At 39.0% G+C, this 21,888-nt stretch overlaps 2 protein-coding genes across 4 annotated transcripts in view; one reads left to right on the top strand and one right to left on the bottom strand.

Annotated features, from left to right (window-relative positions):
- DZIP1 (DAZ interacting zinc finger protein 1) overlaps nucleotides 1-16,321 on the top strand; it is a 40,691-nt gene extending 24,370 nt beyond the window's left edge. For both annotated transcript variants that reach the window (XM_034073598.1, XM_034073595.1), the window contains exons 12-19: nucleotides 7,781-7,926; nucleotides 8,238-8,433; nucleotides 8,799-8,928; nucleotides 9,116-9,166; nucleotides 10,022-10,224; nucleotides 10,578-10,708; nucleotides 15,121-15,292; nucleotides 16,094-16,321. In XM_034073598.1, coding sequence (XP_033929489.1) covers nucleotides 7,781-7,926; nucleotides 8,238-8,433; nucleotides 8,799-8,928; nucleotides 9,116-9,166; nucleotides 10,022-10,224; nucleotides 10,578-10,708; nucleotides 15,121-15,292; nucleotides 16,094-16,176 — 1,112 coding nt within the window. In that variant the 3' untranslated portion in view covers nucleotides 16,177-16,321. The remainder of the gene's footprint in view (nucleotides 1-7,780; nucleotides 7,927-8,237; nucleotides 8,434-8,798; nucleotides 8,929-9,115; nucleotides 9,167-10,021; nucleotides 10,225-10,577; nucleotides 10,709-15,120; nucleotides 15,293-16,093) is intronic.
- A 1,382-nt stretch (nucleotides 16,322-17,703) lies between these two features.
- The window catches only part of CLDN10 (claudin 10), a 56,224-nt gene continuing 52,039 nt past the window's right edge, over nucleotides 17,704-21,888 (bottom strand). For both annotated transcript variants that reach the window (XM_005144749.2, XM_034074412.1), the window contains exons 4-5: nucleotides 18,757-18,864; nucleotides 17,704-18,067 (exon numbers count right to left, since the gene is read on the bottom strand). In XM_005144749.2, the coding sequence (XP_005144806.2) occupies nucleotides 17,953-18,067; nucleotides 18,757-18,864 (223 nt within the window). In that variant the 3' untranslated portion in view covers nucleotides 17,704-17,952. The remainder of the gene's footprint in view (nucleotides 18,068-18,756; nucleotides 18,865-21,888) is intronic.

Here is a 21,888-nt window from a genome sequence, read left to right as displayed (position 1 = left end):
AATGCCATCCTGGCTGACCATTCTTCTCGCTATTTCTGAGCTAACTGTAGGGTTTTGTGCAAATATAACTGAAGTCCTATCTTTAAAGATTACTTCAATCTCACAAAAAGGCAACAGATTGAGTTTTTGTTTTAATAAACTCGTATTTTAAGATCAGGGTTTGCCTTCTACATTGAAATGTTGATACTTGTTCAGTATTTAATCTTTGTTAGGTCAATAATTTCAGGTAGAATATTGAAGACTAATTAAAAACCAAACACATTAATTAGATTGTTGATTAAAACCTATCTCTCAGTCTTTAAACATGGTGTGAGCTAAGGCTCAGCTATAATTAGGGACATAGCTGAAGCATCTGAGGAAAATTTAGGCAAAGTAGCTTTGCTAGACAGTTAACAGGGAAAAGGGGCACCTTCAGAGTTTGGTTCAGCTGAACTAAGATCTGAATTGCTCTTTGCCTGTGTCTCTTCGTTGACTGTAGGAGTCTGAGATGACTAGACTCCTAACTTAGAGGCCTCAGGTAAGTGTCAAAAATTTATAATATTTAAAAATATTGGTTTAAATTTAATATTTATGCTGCCTGTATGCAGTATATGTATTCCCATTGATTAGTTAGGAGAAAAATAGATGAAGTGCATTGATACAAATACGATGGTCAAAATTACAGGTATCACAAATGAAGTCTGGCAGTTCTTTGGATGTGAAATTTGAGAATAAATTAAAAGAGTGTTTCGTGACTATAACCATGTCTTATATTCCTTACATCTTTTAAGAAGTGCAGCAATTTACAGCAGAGAAGTTCTACATTTTATCCTGGGTTTTCGTGTTGCAAGTGCAAAGTACTTACTGTAGGTGATACTCCACCATAGGCAATTGTTACACTTTTGTTCAGGGTAGAAGCTCTTTAGCATTTAATATTTTAGAGGAAAAAAACAGCATTTCTCCTTGAAATGCTGGCCAGAAGACTGCTTTTCCAGTAGTATGGTCAGAATATTGGTGGGTTTTTTTAATTAAACAAGTAGATAAGAACAGACAATTAATGTATGATATGCATGAAATATACACAGCCTGAACTCCTCATTATTGGTAAATATATTTCCCTACACCGCTTGCATGGAAATTGTCTTCAGATATTTTTTAAAACAGATATTAAATGATTTGTCAAAGTATTCCAGGTACATAATTTTTCAGTAGTATAATTAATTATCCACTGAAGAAATTAAGACTTTTGATACATCTCTTCTATCTCTCCACGTATATTAGCTGTCAGAAGAGATATTCTGAAAGATGTGGGATGACAGACATCATTGTGGAGGTCATTTTAAGGTTGCTGGCCTTAATTATGGCTAGTATTAATAAGTCTTGATTCAGGCCAGTGAGATAAGAGTACATCCAGCCTACATAAAGACTGGTGTTGGAAGCTGCCATTTAGTTAGGTTCAGGCCTGAGGCTGACAGGAACCATTCTTCTCAGGATAAAGGTAGGGTAGGGTAAAGGTAGGATAAAGGTTTGGGACTGAGGCTGACTGATGACATATACATGGAGGATGTGTCTAGAATTTGTGACTGGGCTAGGTAGAGAATTTAGTAATAACGTTGTTTGGTTAGGGTCAGTTGTGGGACTGCTGAGGAAGATGTACTGGATTAGCTTTGGAGCTAAGGTGGCCCATGCCAACAGAAGTTGTTGGTTTATGGTAGGATCTGCAAAGGGCTAGTGTCAGCCAGAGACATCTTGTTACTGCTGAGCCAGGGTTTTACAGGGATCACTGAGCTTGTATTAGGATTAGGAACAGGCTTAAATAAGCATTGATTGGAAAAGAGTTATGGTCAAGTTAAGAAGGATCAATTAAGCAAAGTATCAGCAGAACCTGAATGGTTTAATTATGAAGTTGAAATTTATCTCTATTTTATAGCCAAGAAAGGGGTGGAGATGAGAGCCAAGAATCACATTGTGTCAATTAACAAAGTATAATTGGGGCTGGATCTGAACTGCAAGACTGATGTAATCTCCAATTCTGCCAGTACTTTGGTAGTCCAAAGCAGGTAACCTGCTTTGAACAACATGCCTTCTGCCTTGCTTTAGCCTCCTGGGAACCGCTTCCAGTCAGGCAAGGACACAGTATGGCTGTTCAGCTGGAGTGGGGAACTAAGAGGTAACTAGAAACAACTAATTTATTTCTAGGTGTGAGTTCAAAAAGAAGGTAAGTAGTTTGTCTGGGTTCAACACTCAGGCTGGGATCAAAGGTAGGAGTAAGATCCTGACCAGCAAGATCTGATGTTGAAGATGCTGATGTAGAGCAGCATCTGCTAGGGTCAGCTGAACTAGGTTTAGGGCTGATAATTGGCAGGATGGTAACTGGCTCTATGTAAATCAGAAGTTGAAGTGATTACTTGTTTAAGGCTAGCATTGGATTGTGGCTTGGAGAGATTTTGGACAAAAAAGGTTGGATGAACTAGAGTTCACAATAATTAAAAGTAGTTAGGATTTCAGTCTATATCAGCAGTATTGTTTTAGGTTTGATTCCAGTGTGATGTTTAATAAATATCTCTTAGAATATGTATATGGTAAAGAGAAAGAAAAAGTCTGCTTGTGTTGGAGGAGTTGGTGTTTCCAAATACTGCACTCTCTCATGTCTTAGCATTCAACCTCCTCTGTCATCATGCAGTAAACAACAGTGTTACACATAACAGTAATACATTTTGGGTTTGCTCTTGCAACTATTCTGTTACTGATCTTTAACTTCCTCTGTTTCTAGTATACTGAAGAAAAGAAGCATTTTTTGCCAGATCAGCAGACTCTTTTCAGGTCTGAGTTTTGTGGACTGAGCTTTTCTTGTCAAGTTACCAGAAAAGGGCTTGTGCAGTCAGCACCTTTAAGCAGATTGCATTTGAGTGAAGTACAGGTAAAGCAAGTATAGATTGAATCCAATTATATAGCAACTGGCTTACTATGTAGTATGTCCAGACAAGAAACTCGGAAGCCTCAATGCCCATGCAGCTAAATTGAATCTTGCCAAATCTCATCTGTGCTTCAGGCTCTGTCCTCCAAAACAGGCTCACTGTAGGCTTTTGGGAACGATCCCAAATTGTGTACTAGCACTGTTTTGAAGAATGTTAGTTGGCGCAGGACAACAGTGTGCCAGTAGCAGTAGTGTGGAGGATCATGTTCAATTGCCCAGAAACACTTTGACCACTGTTAAGACCAGAAGCCTATTTGTCTCTCAAGTTTTGCTGTTTTTTTCTGTAAAATGTATTTACATTTGCATCTTGTTATCATCTTGTGGTGGTGTAAGAAGCATTTTTTTAAAGAACTTTTTATTTAGTACTAGTTATGTGGGAGCAAATCTGAAGTCTGGTTACCTGCTTGGAAAAGCAGGTGAGAGGCTGAATATAGCTGCAAGTATGGAAAGCACGGAGAGAGCAGCTACCATACCTAAACATTTACACCACCAGTTTTAGTCCTCTTTAGATGGAGAATAATTTGGAGATGTGACTGTAAACGTCACTTAGTTCCAAGTGCTCATTTCACTGTGATTATCCATCACGGTGCATCTATGTTTGTACCTCATTATACAAGAAGTACTGAAAAGCAGACATCTTTACTGCAGTGTCACTTCCTTCCCTTCTCCCCTTTGAGTGTAACGACCATTTATAGTACCTGAGGTTTCTTGTGAAAGCCGAGGCAAAAAAAAAAAACCAAACACCTGGTCAATATACTGTCCAGTAAATTGTATTCTTCTATACTGCCATTAGTTGGATGCTCTAAGTGTAGTCTGCACATCTCTGGTTTTGTCATAAACCCTAGAAGAAACTCAACTTCTAGTTTTCATTGAAATAAATTCATTTATGGAAGTTGAATATTAACATTTTTTAAAACTGTATTTTTATTAATCTACATATAAGCATTTTCGTGCATCTCTCATATCTGAAGTCTACAGAGTGTATTTTAAAGTGTACTTAAGTACAGCAGTACTTTGCACCTGACAGCCTATGGAATGATAATTTTAAAGTGTTTAGGACACTGTTTTCAGCAGACGACATTTCATGTTTTTTTTGAAGCACATGATAATACTGACTCTCACTATACTGGAGTGATCAAAGACAGTTTTTAAATGGGTTTTATTTGGAATTATCATAAATATATATGTAACATTTCCTTATGTTTTGCATGTACGAATTCAGTACTTAATAATTCTGCGGAATAATAAGTTAACATTTTTCCCATATATTTTTGAGGTTTTCTGTGCCTGTCCATTTCATTTGCCTTTGTAAACTTTCAGTATCAAATTGCACAGAACATTATTTTACAATAAATTGTAAAATTAAAATTCTTCTTATGGGAAATGAATGATAGTATTAATTTATTTAATTCTAGGTGGTCTTGTCATTGTAGATGCCTAAAAACATCCCACCTGGCCTTTGGGTGCCATCCCAGAAGGGCATGGGGTTCTCTATAGTTGTGTTGAGGTATCAGCCAGCCCTGTGCTGATGGTTTAGAACTCTGATGGCAGTAGACGCACATGCTTGGGCAACTGGATCACTCCTGAAGTGACCATTGTATTAGGGTCTTCTCTACAAAAATGTACCACCAAAGCAGTGAGAAGTCACGATGTATGAGGTTTGTGATTGTTCATCAGGTTGTCAGCAATCAGGAAAGTTGACATCAGCATTTTTTTTTTTGCCTTTCCCACTCTGGACCTTGACCTTTTTTTGTCCTGTTTGTCTGGTGTTCCTGTTCTTCCTCATTATTAGAGCAGGCACCCTTGGTACATATGCTGGAGCCCATAGAGGAGCTTTCAGAAGAGGAAAAAGGTAATGGTTGATTCAGCAAAAAATACAGTGGCATGTGTTTCTTGGAAATGAAAAAAGTAAATATTATTTGATATCTGTGGTGGTTTTCATTTTATTTCAGCATGCTTATGTGATTTGGGTGGGAACATTCCTTGTTTGTGTCAGTCTCCTGTTTACTATTGATGCTTGTAAATATTACAATTTCCTTATCCCAATTCAATGTTTAAGAAAATCTGGCAAACTTTTTAAAGCAGGCATATTCCATATGTCTAAAGGCACTTGGGCTAAGCAGAGCAAAAATGTTTGATGCTGATGCTATTGCAATGTGTGCTCACTTCTTTTCAAACTCTACATAAGAGGGTAAAGAGTTCAGATAAAAGAAGGAAGTTGGTGGTGGAGGTTGAAGCTGCCTACTTTAACAAACACACCAAAGATACCTTTGCAAGTAATCTAAGTAAACCTACCTCTAAGCAGCTACAGATCCAGCCAGAGTTGTCCAATTCCAAATGAAATGATGTAGCCCAGTGTTGGCAGCTGTTCTTCTGCTTCATCTGAGGAAAACTTGGACAAGGCCACATTTACAGTGACAGAAGAGAAAGCATTGGTTCGTCCTGAATGGTATTCTTCTCCTGAGGAAGGCTAACAGTACTTTACATGAAACACCAAATAGCTGAATAGCCTAATAATCTGTACTGTGTGCAAAAATCAGAATCAGTCTTGAACCTTATAGCCAGTGAGTTTAAATTTTGAAGGGATTATGCTGTTTTGAAAGCAGAATTGTTATTTGAATGCATCTGTGCGTCACTGAGAGGTTTCCCCAGGGAAAATCCATTGACTCTTGAACAATCTGAAATAAAGACTGCCCACATTTTTGCCATTCTTTCTGCTATTTCTCCTGCTTGCCACCATCTCTCTTGATGGATTGTCTTTGATTCTTCTGCTGTGCCTAAAGGCATGGCCTGCAGTACTAAAGAGAGAAGGAAAGAATGCAGTTTGAAAAGATAGACCCAGATTTTTTTGGTTTTGGTGACAGCCATTTGTAAGGGAGAGTGTGAAAATTCTTGACTTGGCACATTATTTCATGGAATTATGTAGGAGCTGCGACAGTGATCCAGACTTAGGGTCCCTTTTCTTCAAAGTTGTTAGATCTAGCATTTAGGGTTTGTTTTTTAAAAAATCCAAGAATGAGTGAAGAAATAGATCTGTAACTAAGTTGGCTCTGGCAAAGAGGATTTGGCTTGAGTTAATTAGCAAGAAAGAATATTTTTTTTAATAGCGATAATGCTGGATAGTCTTGTTACATGTATTAGTATGTAGTAATTAGGACTATTAAAATTATTTTTGATTGATCTATTTTATTGTAAGGATTAACATCGAAAGGGATGGGATTTTCAGAAGGCTCCTTGAAGCATTCCATTTTAAAATGTCACCTCTCTGGCTTTCTGGGAGGATTTCATACTGCATAATGCACCTTTTCCTGACTGGGGATTATCTGATAGATCTCTGTTTCCTCACCAACCAGCAGTTTGCCTCTTCTAGGACTCAACTTTCAAATCACTTTTAATCCCACCTCTGTCAGGGACTAAATTGCCCACACAGTTCCCAAAGCCAGGTAAGATTTCAGCTGGATTCTGGCCTCTTTAACACAGACCTATTAGTATGGTACCTGAACTGTTGCTCACTTTTCATTACCTGTAGCTCTTTCCAGGATCCGTCGGAAGCCAATCCTGCACAGTAACCTAATATACCATTTGTGTATCTTGGATCCTCTTCATGGTGCTTATTTTTCCCTTACAGAAAAATGAAAATTAAATAGAACTGCTTTTTAAGCAACCGTTGTTTAAAAATAGAAAAAGTGGCATGTTTGTTTTGAAAGAAAACATTTAAAAGTCACAATATGCGATTATTTCTTCATTTACATCTTTGTCTGTGGGCTAGCAAATGACTCTGCTGCCTTGTAAGGCATAGTGGAAAGAGAAACTCCTGCCCAAGATGTACGTTTCATTTCAGGGGGTGAAGTTGGGAGTGTGGTTTACAGCACACTTTCTTGGGATGTTGTGTATGCTTTGCCAGCTTTGCTGACCACTGCCAGACAGAAGCAGCTACCATAGTCCTGAAGGTTATTGGTACACTTGACATAAGTGGCATTCAGTAAAATTTTGTCTTGCCAGAAACCCTTTATAGGCAGGTTCCAAGTGCGTATGTTTTTCTTCTTTGCTACCCTGTCTGACCTTATAATACTTTAGCCTGACTTAAATGTCAAGATTCTTCAGTGAAAGAATCTGCCTAGGTAATTCTTTATTTCTTGCATAAGAGTTTCTGTCAATACTGGTGCTTAAAGCAAGGGAAAAAGATAGAAACTTCTTTGTCTGCTTTTAAGTATGTATGATGTCAGACCTGTATAGAAGAAAACGTGACACTGAACTTCGTCCTTGATAGAGTTTTGGAGAAAACCTCAGACTGAGGTTTTGTCTTTACTAAGTCTTTTGGAAGTATTACTACTTTCTGAAGATCCAGTTTCAGTAGGTGTTTCTCATTAGGGAGCATTACATTGTTTAAAGCTTTTCTTAACAAGTTTGTCATATTCCTGTTTTAATTCCTGCTAGACTTCAGCTTTGATTTGAAAGAACACTTTTAGTGAACTTAGTTATCAGGGGATAGTCTTTCATTATCAGAAGTTACCAAATACAATTCCAGTAGTAAAGATCTTTGTTGCTAAATATTCAGGCATGTAACTTTACAGTGATTCTGTAGCAAGAAAAGTAAAGGATACTTGTGGTGGTATGAGGTGCTGAGATACAGAGTCCAGGTGAGCTGACTTTTGTCAGTTAGCCCAAGATTTTAAAAGGAATACAATTCCATGGAGACAAAAAGTGCACATGTGTGTCTATGGTATTTATCAAAAATGCATGCTTCAGAGCAGTTCTTAATTGTCCCATGTACTGTAGGTTTTTCAAGTGTCTCTTAAGTGCACTTTTCCATTCTTATTTTAGAAACTGAGAGAGTTGATCGTAAAACAAGTAGAAGTAACCAGTATTTATTAAATGCTTTGAAGACTGATCCTTCTTTAACTAAAAAATTACGAGTATTTTTGGAGCAAGCCTTGGAGGAGAAGCTGGAATCTTTGGGAATTAAAGCAGTAAGATTATTTTGAGTTATTTGAATCTTTGTCCTGCTTTTGCTATTGTCTTTCACTCTTGTACCACAACCCTCAACCTATAAAATCCAAAGCTAAATTTCCATGTGTTACAAATAAGTGTAATTCATGAACCTGAGAGGATGGCCGTCAATTACAGCTGTGAAGGATATGGCTACACCTGTAAGTAGTGTTATCAACTTTCATGATTTTTGTCCAAGCTTTGTGATACTTGAAGTTCAAAAGAATGTATATGATTGTAGGGTATAAATGCGAGAAATAATAGCCCTTCTGTTTACATTTTGTTTCCTTAGGGTGTCCGTGGTATCCCAAATGATCGCTTAAATAAAATTTTGCATGCTATTGAATCTGCTAGAGAATGCAAACAGAAGCAAGAGCCTGACTTTCACCGAATTCGAGAGGATCTTGAACGCCAAGTCAGCTTTAGGGCTGAAGAGAAATCATTGTCTTGTAATAGACCTGTTTCCTCCTCTCAGCTTCCTTCAGAAGGTTAAAATGGGTTTTGGCTTTTTCATTCTCTTACATTTTATAACTGCTGTTTAAGGTTTTGCTTGCCAACATTGCTATATAGCTGCTTTCATAAATTGTCTTATAAATATTCTATATAATTATGACCAACTAAATAGTTTTCTTTAAAGGGTTCTTGATATTGTGTTTAAATGCAGAAATCTTAGCTCCTGCATTGGCAAGATACATGGTAACTCTGAACTGCTTTGAAGAAAAAAAAACCCCTTTTTTCCTTCTTTTTTTGTAAAACTATAATCTGCAGCAGAGCCATCTTTACTTTGAGAAATTAAAATATGAAAGAAACCAAACATTATTTCTAATGATGCAGTAGATAACTCCTCTTGTAGGTAAACAGAGGCACAATCAAGTGGGAATTTCCTCATCTGCCACACCACGAAAACAAGTAAAACGCTCTGCAACTGCTGTCCACCCACCCGAGCAAAGACCAGCCATCACTGAGAATACCTCTACACCCAAGTAAGAGATGCTGCTCTCGCAGTGCTTGTAGCTTACATATCCATCCTGTGGATTTGGGTTTTTTGGCTGATGCAACGATTTCCTGCTAATATTGAAAGAACTCAGCAAAGAATTCATATTACTTATGTATAAGCTTTATGTTTACTTAGTTGACTGTCAGTCTTGAAACTTGTCTTGTTATTTTCAGATCCACAAAGCTTTTGGAGAATGTTGCTGCCAGGAAGACATCTAGCAACACGTATGTTTTGTTCCCTTCTATTTTTGAAGAAAACATTTTTGGTGACTGAATATTCACAAAAGCTGTTATTAATTAAGCTAAAACTATAAACACTTTATGGACCATGTATTTCATATATAAAGTACTACTTGAGTGTGTTATTATAATCCCTGAAAGATAGCCTCTTCTGCTTTTATCAAATGTTTTCTTGGTTGTGAACTAGAGAGGGACATTCAGTAAAATCAGGCAGTATCACTTCCTTCAGTTTATTTCTCAGATGCTTTTGCTGACCCTGTTAAAAGCATTTAGACTGGTGTGACCTTTTTTTTTTGTGTTTATTGACATTTTCTTGCTATGACCAAAATTAAGCACAATATTTCAAATTCCACTCACCTCAGATATGTCACTTTTTTATTCCTGCACTGAAAAAAGTTTTCCTAAATTATTTTCATCCAACATAGTCATAACAGATATTCTGTGGTGCATATTCCTTGACCCTTATCTTTGCTCTCCCTGCTGATCCATTTGCCTGTCTTTGCCTGGCAAGACTTGTTATACATTGGTCTGTTACTTCATAAAACATAGTTGCATAGATGGAAGTAGTCATGTCTGTATAACAGATCATTTTATGATAAATTTCTGAGTTTATTTAGCAGTGTGGTTTTTGTGGGTTTGTTTGTTTTTTAATGGTTTTATGGATCGTTAAAATACATTAGAGCTCTTGGTTTTTTCACGTAAGGAAAATTCACGCTATTGGAGAGGAAGGTTAAATAAATATATGTGTGTACATATATATATATATATATATATATATCAATGCAGTTGCTGAAACTCAGTTTTTCCTTGGGTTTTGTTTTGGTGTTTTGTTTTGCATAGAACTCCACCATTCAGTTCAGAAGAAGAAGTAGATGAAGATGACATTAAACAGTCTTACATATCACCAGGATTATTGCAAAAACAGTCAAAAACATCAAGCAGCAAAGTCAGTGTTCTTCAGAAGGCTTCTGGCAAAAGCAATATGGATGGAACAGAAGAAAGCGAAATTGTTGGAACTGACACACCTGCCGAAACTTCAAAAGGTTTTTTTCCCTACTTTTCTATATGCATGTCCTAACAGCTGTGCATGATTTTCCATTTCCTGATAATATTTGTGTTAGAAAACCTATTGAAGGCAGACTAGTCTAGAATGTCTATATATTTGTGTGCACTTTATGTTTTTGCTTATGTGTTTATATTAATATAGTACTTAAAGATGTAAGTTCAAATTAGATGTGCATCATGCTGTTTTATGTAAGTGCAGAAAAAGACACAACCTTTGCCTCAGAGAGCTTTCTTTTACTTATTCCTACTTTGTGGAAGATTTCCAGAATGTTTACAGTAAAGCCCCTTCCTGGTGAATGGAAACTAGCAATGTATCTTTTATGAACTTTAGGAACAGTTATTCAAAAGCTGACAGAACAAGTTGGAAAGAGTCTTTCTAACCATGGAAGTAAGAACAAACCAGCTGGAGGGGTTAATGTTGCACAGGCGTTTATAAAGAAAGAAGAGGTGAAAGAACTGAAGGTATCTCTTTTAGTAATCATTACTATTTCATTAAGTATTTGAACTATATATATGTGTGTGTTACTTTTTTTCATGCTGAAACTATCTTGAAACAGTGAATTACTTCATTCTAAAAGACTGCTTTGGAATTGCAGCTAGATAGTTTCTCCGGGCAGGTCTGCACTGGTATATGGAAAAGGGCTAGCAAGTGAGCTGTGGCAAGTGACTTCTTCATCTACACTGCTTATTACCTTATACCATGACTGTTCTGGGTTGTTACAGCTAGCACAAAGTTTGGGCATGATTGCTATAATTTTTATCTCCTATTCTGAGACCCCACCTGCATTCAGTAGTGGGGACCCCAGTGTAAGAAGGATGTGGACCTGTTGGAGAGAGTCCAGGGGGGGGCATGAAGATGCTGAGAGGGCTGGAGCACCTGTCCTACGGAGACAAGATGTGAAAGTTGGGCTTGTTCAGCCTGGAGAAGAGTAGGTGTCAGGGAGACCCTCCAGCAGCTTTCCAGTACCTAAAGAGGGCTAAAAGAAATTTGGAGAGGGATTTTTTTACAAGGGATATGACAAGGGGTAATGGCTTTCAATTGAAAGAAGGTAGATTTAGGTAAGATTTTATGAAGTTCTTCACTATGAGGATGGTGAGACACTGGCACAGGTTGCCCAGAGAAGTTTGGCTACCCCATCCCTGGCAGGGTTCAAGGCCAGGTTGGACGAGGCTCTGAGCAACCTGGTCTAGTGGAAGGTGTCACTGCCTGTGGCCAGGGGGGTTGGAACTAGGTGATCTTTAGGGCCACTTCCAACCCAAACCATTCTGTGATTCTTATTCTAGAGAGAGACCTCTTCTTTACTTGCTTTCCTAGTATCTTGTTTTCATGGAAGAAAAAAAAATTATTTGCTAATCTAATAATTTAAAATATTTTTGTTTCTAGAGCTTCATCTGATATGGAAGTTTTAAATGAGGGGGGAAAATTTCATTTTTGAGTATGGCATGTCTTCACAATACTAACAACGTACTCTTTGCCCCTCAGGCTCCTACAGTCCTAGTCTTCCACTCGGTTTATAGTTTTATAATTGGTAAACTACTTTGATGCACATTGATCTTTGCCTGAACAATTTTTAAAAGGAAAGAAATTACTCCAAACCAGAAGTCAACAGTAGATAATGCTTTTTAGTTGAGTTTTAGTAGTTGTTATTAGATTGAAATAGACAGCCAGACACTAGTTCTAGCCTTCAAGAAAATATTTCCTTCACTAAATAAACAAATAATAATTACTGAGAATCCTGTTATCCAGAATAAAACTGATACTTTAGGCCTTCCTGGCTGCCAGTTAAATCTGAAAATTATCTCTCCTCCCAGAAACAGTGACACTTCTATTTCAGTTTCCAGAAAGGGCTGATTGTCTTAATCAACTTTGGATGTAATTGTAGGGCAATCACATTTAGCCTTTGTGCTTTTAGTTTTTGGTTGGTGACACCTAACTTGTCCATTAACTGTGTGGGAGCTACAAATTCCACCAGACTCAAAACTACCAACTCAGACATGACTATTTACAGTGTAATTTTATGTAGAAATGTTACTTTCAGATTCTCTGCAATGTCAGGTAATACAAGACTGTAAAATGTTCATAGTTAAATTTAGGGGATGTTAGATTTTTTTAAAGATCTATGAACAGTGAGCCACTATGTTAAAGTTTCACATGCAAAGAACTTTAAAAAAATAAGCCTTAAAATCTATGTTTTAAAGTGGTCATAGTTTTCACTGGTAACCTTTCTTACCACATCCCTCAAGCCCCTGAACCTCAAGGCAGGGGCTGGGGGCATGAAGTCCCTCCCATCATTGGAGAAGATCAGGTTTGAGACCACCAGAGGAACCTAAACTTCCATGGGACTGAAGAAGATGTTGCCCAGGGTTTTCAATTGGCTGATGTAGTTGCCAGGCCACTCTCCATATTTGAAAAGTCATGGCATTCAGGTGAAGTCCCTGACTGGAAAAAAGGGAAACAGGAAACCCATTTTTAAAAGGAGTAAAAAGGATCACTGTGGGAACCACCAGCCGCTCAGCCTCACCTCTGTGCCTGGTAAGATGATGGAACAGATCCTCCTGGAAGATACGTTGAAATACACAGAAGACTGGAACGTGACTGGAGATGGCCAACATGCCTTCACCAAGGACAACTTGTGCCTGGCTAATCAGGTAGCCTTCTATGATGGAGTTATTGCATCAGTGGACAAGGGAAGAGCTATGGATGTCATCTTCTGAACTCTGGAAGGCAGTCACCCAGAACATTGTTACCTCTAAAATTGGAGACATTGGGTTTGATGAAGGGACTGTTAGATGGCTAAGGAATTGGTTGTGTGGCCGTGTCCAAGGAGTTACACTCGGTGGCTCAGTGTCCAAGTAGAATCCGGTAATGAATGGTGTCCCTCAAGGTTCCCTACTGGGACCAGTACTGTCTGGTATCTTTAATGACAGAATGGGATTGAGTGCCCCCTCAGCAAGAAGCTGAGTGATGCAGTTGATGCATTGAAGGAAGGAATATCATCCAGAGGCGCGTTGACAGGCTTGAGGAGTGGACCAGTGTGAACCTCATGAACTTCAGTAAGGCCAAATGCAAGGTCTTGCAGCTGGGTCGGGGCAATCCCCAACATCAGTACAGACATGGGAATGAGTGTATTGAGAGCAGCCCTGTAGAGAGAACTTGGGGATATTGGATCAAAGAATGGACCTGAGCTGGCAGCGTGCACTCACAGCACAGAGGGTCAGCTGGATTGCATCAACAGGAATGTGGCAAGCAGGTTGAGGGAGGTGACTTTCCCCCTCTATTCTGCTGTTATTGAGACCCCTACCTGGAGTATTGCTTCTAGCTCTGAGGCCTATGGATATGGACGTGTTGGAGTGAGTCCAGATCATATATTCAAGTCCATATTTGTATGTTTAAATACAGATGTATAGTTCAAGTTAATTCTTCACATTTTAGGAGGATGTTCAAAGATGCCCAAAGACATAAGCACAAAGTGCCACTGGAATGATGGTTTCTCAAAAAATCCAGTTTTTTTTATATCAGCTTAAATAGTAATAGCTGAAATACAGCTAATACAGCTAATGGTCATTCTCAAAACCCACAATACCATATACCTTCATAAGGCAACCCACTGTGGTATGTTTTGTAAAGGTCATGTTTCACAGAAGTAACTTCAGAAGCATTTTAGAGAAAATGTATTTTGTGCTTACCTGAAGGTGTATGACCTGAGTTCACCTGCACCAGACATTGTTTAATGGTATTTCTCTTACGGTAAGTCCTGGACTTAACAAAACTGCTTAGCAGTTTGGATTGGTGCTGTGCATTTACCCTCTATTGGAAGTGAGTTCTGTTTGAAGTTGACCCTTTTTCTCTATATTTTATACTTTAGAAATCAGTTGAGACTTAGTGAATATTTGATGAAACTTCCTCCAGCATTTCTTAGTCTATGTGACTCTGACTTTCCCATTACCACACCCTCCAAATGCAGATAGTTTAAAACAGCAAAATGTTGAATCGTGGTATGTTAATAATATAGCACACTGATCAGATCTGTCAGGTTTTGAAAAAGTTTGCATTGTTAAAATAGAGTTATGTTGCAAGATAGAGCATTGCTGCAGTCTCTCTCTTCTTTCGAGACATATGACACGTTCATATTTGTTGATTTTTCTCTACTATGTACATACCTCACATTGTTTTCTAATAGCATCTGAATCTTTCTGCTGTGCAATGGAAGCACCTTCTGCATCTTACTGTAATACTGAGAGGCTCCAGTGAAACAAGGTTTTAGTTTTGTGGGAAAACATCTTTCACTTTCCCCAGTTAGGCTCTCTAATAATGGCATGATTCTGTTGAACCACATCTGATTGACAAGCAGGGAAATGCTCTAGTCTTCTTTCAAAAGCTGAATGAAGATACACAGTTTTCAGGCAGGTGAGGTAAGGCAGACCTCAGGCTTCCTGCCTTCAGGTTCTTCTGTTTGACTTGACTCTCATTTTGTGAACTCACTATGCAAATCCTCCACTTCATTAAAAATATGCTTGTACATGCTGACAGTGGGCGTTAAGAGGAATACATATTGTAACTTCAAGCACATGTGGGTTTTTAAACTTTCATTATTTAATTTTCTCTTTAAATAAATTAGTTTTAAATTGAAAAGGCTTTCATTACAACGTGAATTTTTTCTAATGTGAATACAGAATGCTTATATAGCAAACTGAACTGCAGGCTTGCATGAAAACGTGTCATGTCTTTTGGGTTTTAAAATTATGGTGATAGATGTCATAAAGGGTGTGTGCCAGTGCATTTTTCTGTAGCAGTTTCACATTGTTGAGTATATGGAAGATCTCAGCACAACTTGAACAGAGGGAAAATCCATGTTCTTTCTTCTCTCTGTTAGTTCACAGAAGTTGATGATGATGATTGGGATATATCATCAGTAGAAGATGACATTTTATTGATGAAAGACAATAGAGGTCAGAAGGCATTGACAGTTCAGAAAAATGAGTCAAATGCTACATCTACGGTACATGCATGGGCTGTTCCGAAGACAAATGTACCAAAGGAGGAAGGTAACACGTTTGTACTTTTACATTATAAGCTTTAAGCAACTGACACACCTAGAGAAGAACTCAAGTATACTGTATTACACATTGTAATCCAATATATGGTATTTTGTAAGAAAGGAACATGTAAGAACAACTGTGTGCTTGTTTATATGTCATGTAAATATAATGTGTGATATTTATGATACATACTTGTATGTGAATAACACACCACAAATATACAAAGGTGCCAAGAAACTTAAATTTGAGGTTTAAAAAAAGTATAGTACTATCAAGCTTTGACCTCGTTTTAAAAATCAAGTATCCTGGGGCTTTTTTAATCCCTTCCCAAATTTAAGAGAGGAGGGAAACATTCTTACTTAGTCTTGATAATACTAATAATAATACTAAAATTTCAGGTTTGTTCAAGCTATCTAAGTGACCTACCAGGCTGAGATAAATATTTGAACTACTGGTAAAGCAATAGCCTCAGTCTTCCATAGAACTTATATAGTAGTTTCTAGTGTTAACATTTCTATATATGTAAAGTATAAAGCTGTGTCAGTTATATAAAGATTGTTCAGATTATTTTTAAAGGGAAAGTAACGTTGACACTGACTGCTTGTACTGTGCATTGTATTCTGTGACAGAAACTGCTTTCATGTTATCAGCACTTGTAATTTCCTCATTGGTTGAAATTCTGGACTTCCTGGAGTCCACAGGTGTTTGTTCACATGGCTTGTCATTTTATCTCATAGATAAATACAAAGTAAAAATACCCCCAAAATAGGATTAATAATTGTTATTATTGTTTTGGTATTTTAACAGGCCTTCATGAAGCTGATAACACAAGCACATTAAAAAGCAGCTTAGTCACTGTAACAGATTGGAGTGATTCTTCAGACACATAATAACTCTGTTCCTGATGGGAGGCACTACTTTTGGATTCATAAACTGTATATAAAATGGTGAACATTTTAAAGACAGTATTTCCATTTATTAAAATGTTTTTACCATGGTTTACAATAAACACCAAATGGAAAGCTAAAAAAAAAAGCCTCGGCTCCAAAACTGATTATTATTGAAAGCCCCATATTCTGGGAATTTATTCTTTTTATTTATTTGTTCATTAGAATTGGTTCTTAGTTTACATAAAAGCGCAAACATTAGAAAAAAAGCCCACACCAAAACAGAAAGCTAAGGTGAGGAAAGCACTGACATGCCAGTGCGGAAGTATTTTCTTAGTTCTGTTTTGTTCATGTTGGCTGCCTTCTTAAAAACCACGATAGTGTTTTGACTTTAATGAAATACAACATAAAGTAGAAGAGGAATGATTGGCTTTGTAGTTCTGATGCATTTTAGATAGTGTCAGGTACAAAACCTTTTCCATTAATAAGTGCCATTAATAAGTAGGGCTATTAATTTTGCATTGAAACCCCAAGGGTCCCTCAGTTCAAACCTCAAGGCAGACCCGAGTTTGTATGTGATTTTAGGGTCTCAGTCTAGAAGGCATTTTGTGGTTATCCATAAGCTGTGATCTCATTTACTGACTCATTGTGCCAGTATTCCCTCAAAAACCACCACATGCTGATGGACAGGTAAAAAGTAAAGTGCTAGCTGATTTTTTAAGTGTTGTAACTAATTCAGGATAATCTGAAATAGTGCTGTTAAGTGTTGTCTGCTTTTATTTGGTCACTTTGAGGAATGTCACTGGCAGAGCAGCTGGTATTGCCTAGGGTTTTGCTTTCCTAACCCAGTGGCTTGGAGCCACTCTGGAGCAAAAGATGTCCATCCTGCCCAGCCTGAGGAAACAAAAGCAGCTCCCCCCACGGAAGTGATTTATCACCAGCAGTGGTGAGTGCTGAGGCAGGGAGGAGCCCACTGTCACAAAGCAGGTGCAGAATGTAGGAACCATCTTGGAACCTTGGCTTCCCCACCACAAAATTCCCTGTGGGCTGCAGCTTCACTCAGCCTCTGCTTGCCCCACCACACACATGAAAGCTTACAATCACACATGCATGCTTCTTTTCATGCATACATTCTTCTTAGGCCATGCAAAACCCTCTCCAGTGACTGCTTTCATAACAGCTCTTCTTAATGCCTGCTCTTGCATCCCCAAATCCCATACTTATTTTCACTTCACTCAGTCTCTTCCTACTCCTACGGCACCACATTGACCAAGCTGCACGTTCTCCCACCCCTGTAGCGTGATAAGGAGATAAGAGCCTCCTAATTCCCACTGACTGTGGTTGGCTGGCACTGCAATTAGGATGTGCTCTGCTATCCCAACATCACTGCTAATCAATGGTGAGATACTTTATGTGTTAATGTGCACAGAGTGTGGTTGGTTTGTCCAGTACTGAACCCAGTTCAGAAACAGATGTGATCAAAATCATGCACGTGATGCCATTCCCATAAACAACTGACAAACCAAATTGGTAAATACCTCATTTATTTTTATGAAGAATGCAATATCAGCTCATGATTTCCAGGTATAAACTCTACAATACCAACATCAATCGTAAAATATAATAAAATTTACATCAATATGTAAAAAGCTGCAAGTTAATGTTTTAAAAAGTCATTGTCTTGGTGGTAAGTACATTGGAGTAAGGGGTGGGGGAAATCACTCTGAATGAAACGTACAAACTCATCTTTAAAACGCTCTGAATCTTCCCACAGTACACTTAAACGTAAGCATTCTTGTCAAAGTGCTTTGGTGTGGTTTTGTCTGGGATGCTGTTCTGCACCTTTGTCCGAGCAGACATCACAGATGTGGCTCCATTATATGCATACCCCCTCCTGAAAAGAGAATCAACCATTTACAGCTTATCCCACAGACAGAGAACATCTCTGCGTCCAAGTGTTACAGTACCATAAAACTAGAAGAAGAATGTACTTCCAACAATGATAAATCTCAAAGGAGGGTGAAGGGGGGCATCTTGCCTTGTATAGTCTCATCCTGGTTTGACATTCTGCCTCCAGCATCTCTCTTTGAAACTCACTTTTCTATAAACGCATATCCCTTGTCCACAGCTAAGTAAATTAGGTCCCAATCATGAAATATTTGGGCTGTGGGAGGTCCAGCTGTGCCTCATCATCACCCTCTTCTGCTGCTGGAGGTCCTGCTGCCACTACTGCTGTCCCTCACCTCTCACTTTTGATCTGATGATTTGCATTAACGAAACTTGTCTATTGAGACCTGTGAAGTGACCTGACCACTTTTCCTACATCACTGAATGTGGTTTTTTCTCAGCGGCAGTAAATTTATGAAGTATATATAACACAAGTGCTTGTTTCAATAGCTTTCCTTAATTACATTCATAATGGACAGAGCATTATCCTTAAATCCCATTATTTTCCTACATCCACACCATCTTTTTCTGACCCTCACTACAAAGTGGTTTGGAAAAGTAATTAAACCATATACATATAGTGGGTACAAATGTGCTAGTATTGATTTCTTTGGATAAGGACAACTTGTCTTTTACCTTGGAGAATTTCTGTTTTCAGCTATTGAGAAGCAGAATATACTGCCACCAATTATACAGAGTGAAGCTCCAGCCCATCCAATGAACAAAGCTGCTCCTAATTCATACCTGCAGGAAGTTAATAAAAGGGTTTAACAACAGAGAGCATGGATTTACCAGGGTTGGGGTTTTTTCAGCATAAAAGAACTAAATTTTATTTGTTCCTGAATAGCTTTCCATTGACACACACATTATTCATTGCAAAATCAGCAGCTCCACCACTCACCCATGTTCTATTCATTATTCCCCTCTTACTTGGGTAGCAAACTCTGTCCCTGTGGTACACTTGCATGATGCTTCTCTCCAGGGTGCCTGGCTTTTCCACATCTCCTTGATTGCTTGGCTGTGGCATTGCATGATTCTTCGGTGCTTTTACAGCACAGAGCTCCTGTACCTTGGAGCATTTCAGGTTTGTTCCTGTTGGCTCCCAAACTCACTGGGGCTTTGCTGAGCCTGTGACTAGAGCTGCTTCTGTCAGCAGCTCTCCTTAACTCTTCCCTCTGGCTTGCAGGATCTCTCCCCCTCCCTATCCACACTCACCCTGCTTAAAACAGGAGTGTTTTGTACATATATAGAATATGCATATGCAACACATATACACACATGTGATATATGCACATACATATATATCTGTAGCTGATATATGCATATACAGATACATACACACATGCACACATATGCAGGTGTACATCTGTGCACACATGCACATGTGCACACGCACACGCCAGCATCTTTCTGCTTATCTAGTCCTGGTGGCTGGGTTCTATCTCCTTTCTGAGCAATTGGGCTCAGCTCCACGTCACAAACAGCCATCCCCTCTGCTGTCAGGGCAGCCACGCAGTGTTTGCAGCCAGAAACAGCTCACTTTGACGTTGAGAGGAGATGGTGGTGCTTTAGGAGCATTATCACACAAGGGTGAGTCCCAAGTTTCTAAATTAAGAGTAGGAAATGAAGGGGAAGAAGGGCATGGGGAAGAGACTTTCCTTCTCTTTGCTCAGCACCCACAGCCTGATCTCTGGAGCTTCAGGACAAGCAGCAAACCATGGCTGTCACTTGTCTGGTCCATTCCCCAGCTCTTTGCCTGAGGTACAGCTCTTTAAAACCCTTTCAGGATGACCTGTGTTAGAGCACAGGCACAACAGTTTTTTATCCCTCACTGTTAGGACAGACTGTACGTCTCTTGCTCCTTCTTCTCTGCTCCAGTTCCTCCTTGAGGAAACCTTTATCTCCTCCTGACTCCTGGCATCCTGCACTGAAAACACCAGCCCCTGTCCCTGATCCAGCCGCAGTTACTGGTCAGGTGCCTGCACTGTTCAGGCCTTTGTCAGTAAGTCTGTTTATTTAGTGTAAGCTCTGGTGAGGTAACTGAGTGAAACCCTCTGCTTGACAGCCTCCCTGTACAACTGTATGACTGTTCACAGAGCAGCTGCACACTTTTCAGCTAGTTCTGAACACTTCCATGTGAAGAGACCCTAATTTCACATGAGCCAAAATATGTACCTGAAAGCACCTGTAAGCTGTTCTACAAAACTGGTGCCTTTACAAAGGTGATACTGCAGCAACACTCAGAAATTGCCTATGAGCAAGACACCCAGAAAATGATCTAGCAAATTCTGCAACAGGTTACAAGAGGGTGAACACTGGCTGGAGAAGAAACAGATCACTTCCATGTTTCCTGAGAGTCTAACCAAGGGTTAAGCACAGACTTTAAAACCCCAAAAAGGCACACAGGATAAAAAGCCACACTTAGGATACCAGTCCTGGGTGCTATGAACATCCAGGCTCAAGTCATTGCTGACTCAGGGACTTGCTGCCAATAAGAGATGGAGACACTGGAGCTCAGAGGTAGAACACCTGATCAGGGCTTGCTCCTGACTCTTCATGGCCCTGCTAATGCTCTAACATCTAGGCTTCTTCATTTTCTGTCCACATCATCTAACCAGAGTTTTTATTTATCATCCCTTGCTAAAAAAAGGATCAGATTTCCCCAAACATTCTGCATACCCAATGCAGGTGAGACTTAGGCACCCAACCCCCAGATTAAACCATAGGTCAGTCACCTTTCACCCTAGGAAACTCTGCACCCAGCTTCTTCCGACTTGGTAATCCAATGAACTTGTACAGCTTTATTCTAACTGTTCTCACCTTTTCAGCCATGGTTTTCACAAGACTTGATCAGATTTCTGTCTGCTCAAGGACTGGGGGTTCCCTCATTAGAACCAGGTATCTACATCAGAGCTCCTCACCTAGGATCCCGTTACAGTCAACATGTAGGAAATACACAAAAAATTCACTTCTAGAACACTCCAAGGCACCTATTTTAACAAGCTGTAAAGGCAGATCAAAGTGACTAACTCCAATGTGAGGTAAGCCTCAGCCTAGGCACCTCTCAATCCCCACAGGTACTGCCAGAGCATCCCTAAAGTACACAGACTAGGGTTAGATTCCCCACAAAAGTCAGTGCAGACCACTGCAGTGCTGGAGAGTGTATCTGGACTAAGACTCAGTGATGCTGTTGCTGTTACAACTTGCTTGCCGAGACCATTTGCCTAGAAACTGTGAAACACAACATCATTTCCACTTTTCCATCTAACAACGTTGAACAGTTGACCCAAGGCTACCATAGGAGAGGCAGAGGCTGAGGAGACAAATTGCCATCTCCCCTTCTGAAGCTCTTCAGCTGTACAGAAAAGATATCAAGATCACATTGGTTTTAATTGGGTAGAGAAGGGTTACCTGACTGTTGCCTAAGTGTTGGGAAAGAAGATGGGGGTCCTGCCTTTGTTCTTATGATTGTTTCTACATTTTAAAGAACGTTTGTTACTATATATGTATACTTGTTATATATATAGTTGTTACTTTATATATATAACTATTGTCATAATATGTATAAACAGACTGCATATACAAACCCTTCTCAGGTGATTGCCACCTGGCTAGATCAATGGGTTGCAGAGGTGGCCTAATTGGTCTTCCACATCTTTAAACAGATGAACAAGTTTCTGGTTTACCCTGGTGCTTATGAGGAAGACTTAAAGCTTTCAATTGTGCATCAATCTGAGTATGTGTTGTGGTTCAGGAAGAAAATAACTC

This window comes from Melopsittacus undulatus, chromosome 2 (genome assembly GCF_012275295.1).
Source record: "Melopsittacus undulatus isolate bMelUnd1 chromosome 2, bMelUnd1.mat.Z, whole genome shotgun sequence".
NCBI lineage: Eukaryota > Metazoa > Chordata > Aves > Psittaciformes > Psittaculidae > Melopsittacus > Melopsittacus undulatus.
The sequence above is the reverse complement of the archived record's forward strand: the minus strand, read 5'-3'. Positions and strand labels throughout refer to the sequence as shown.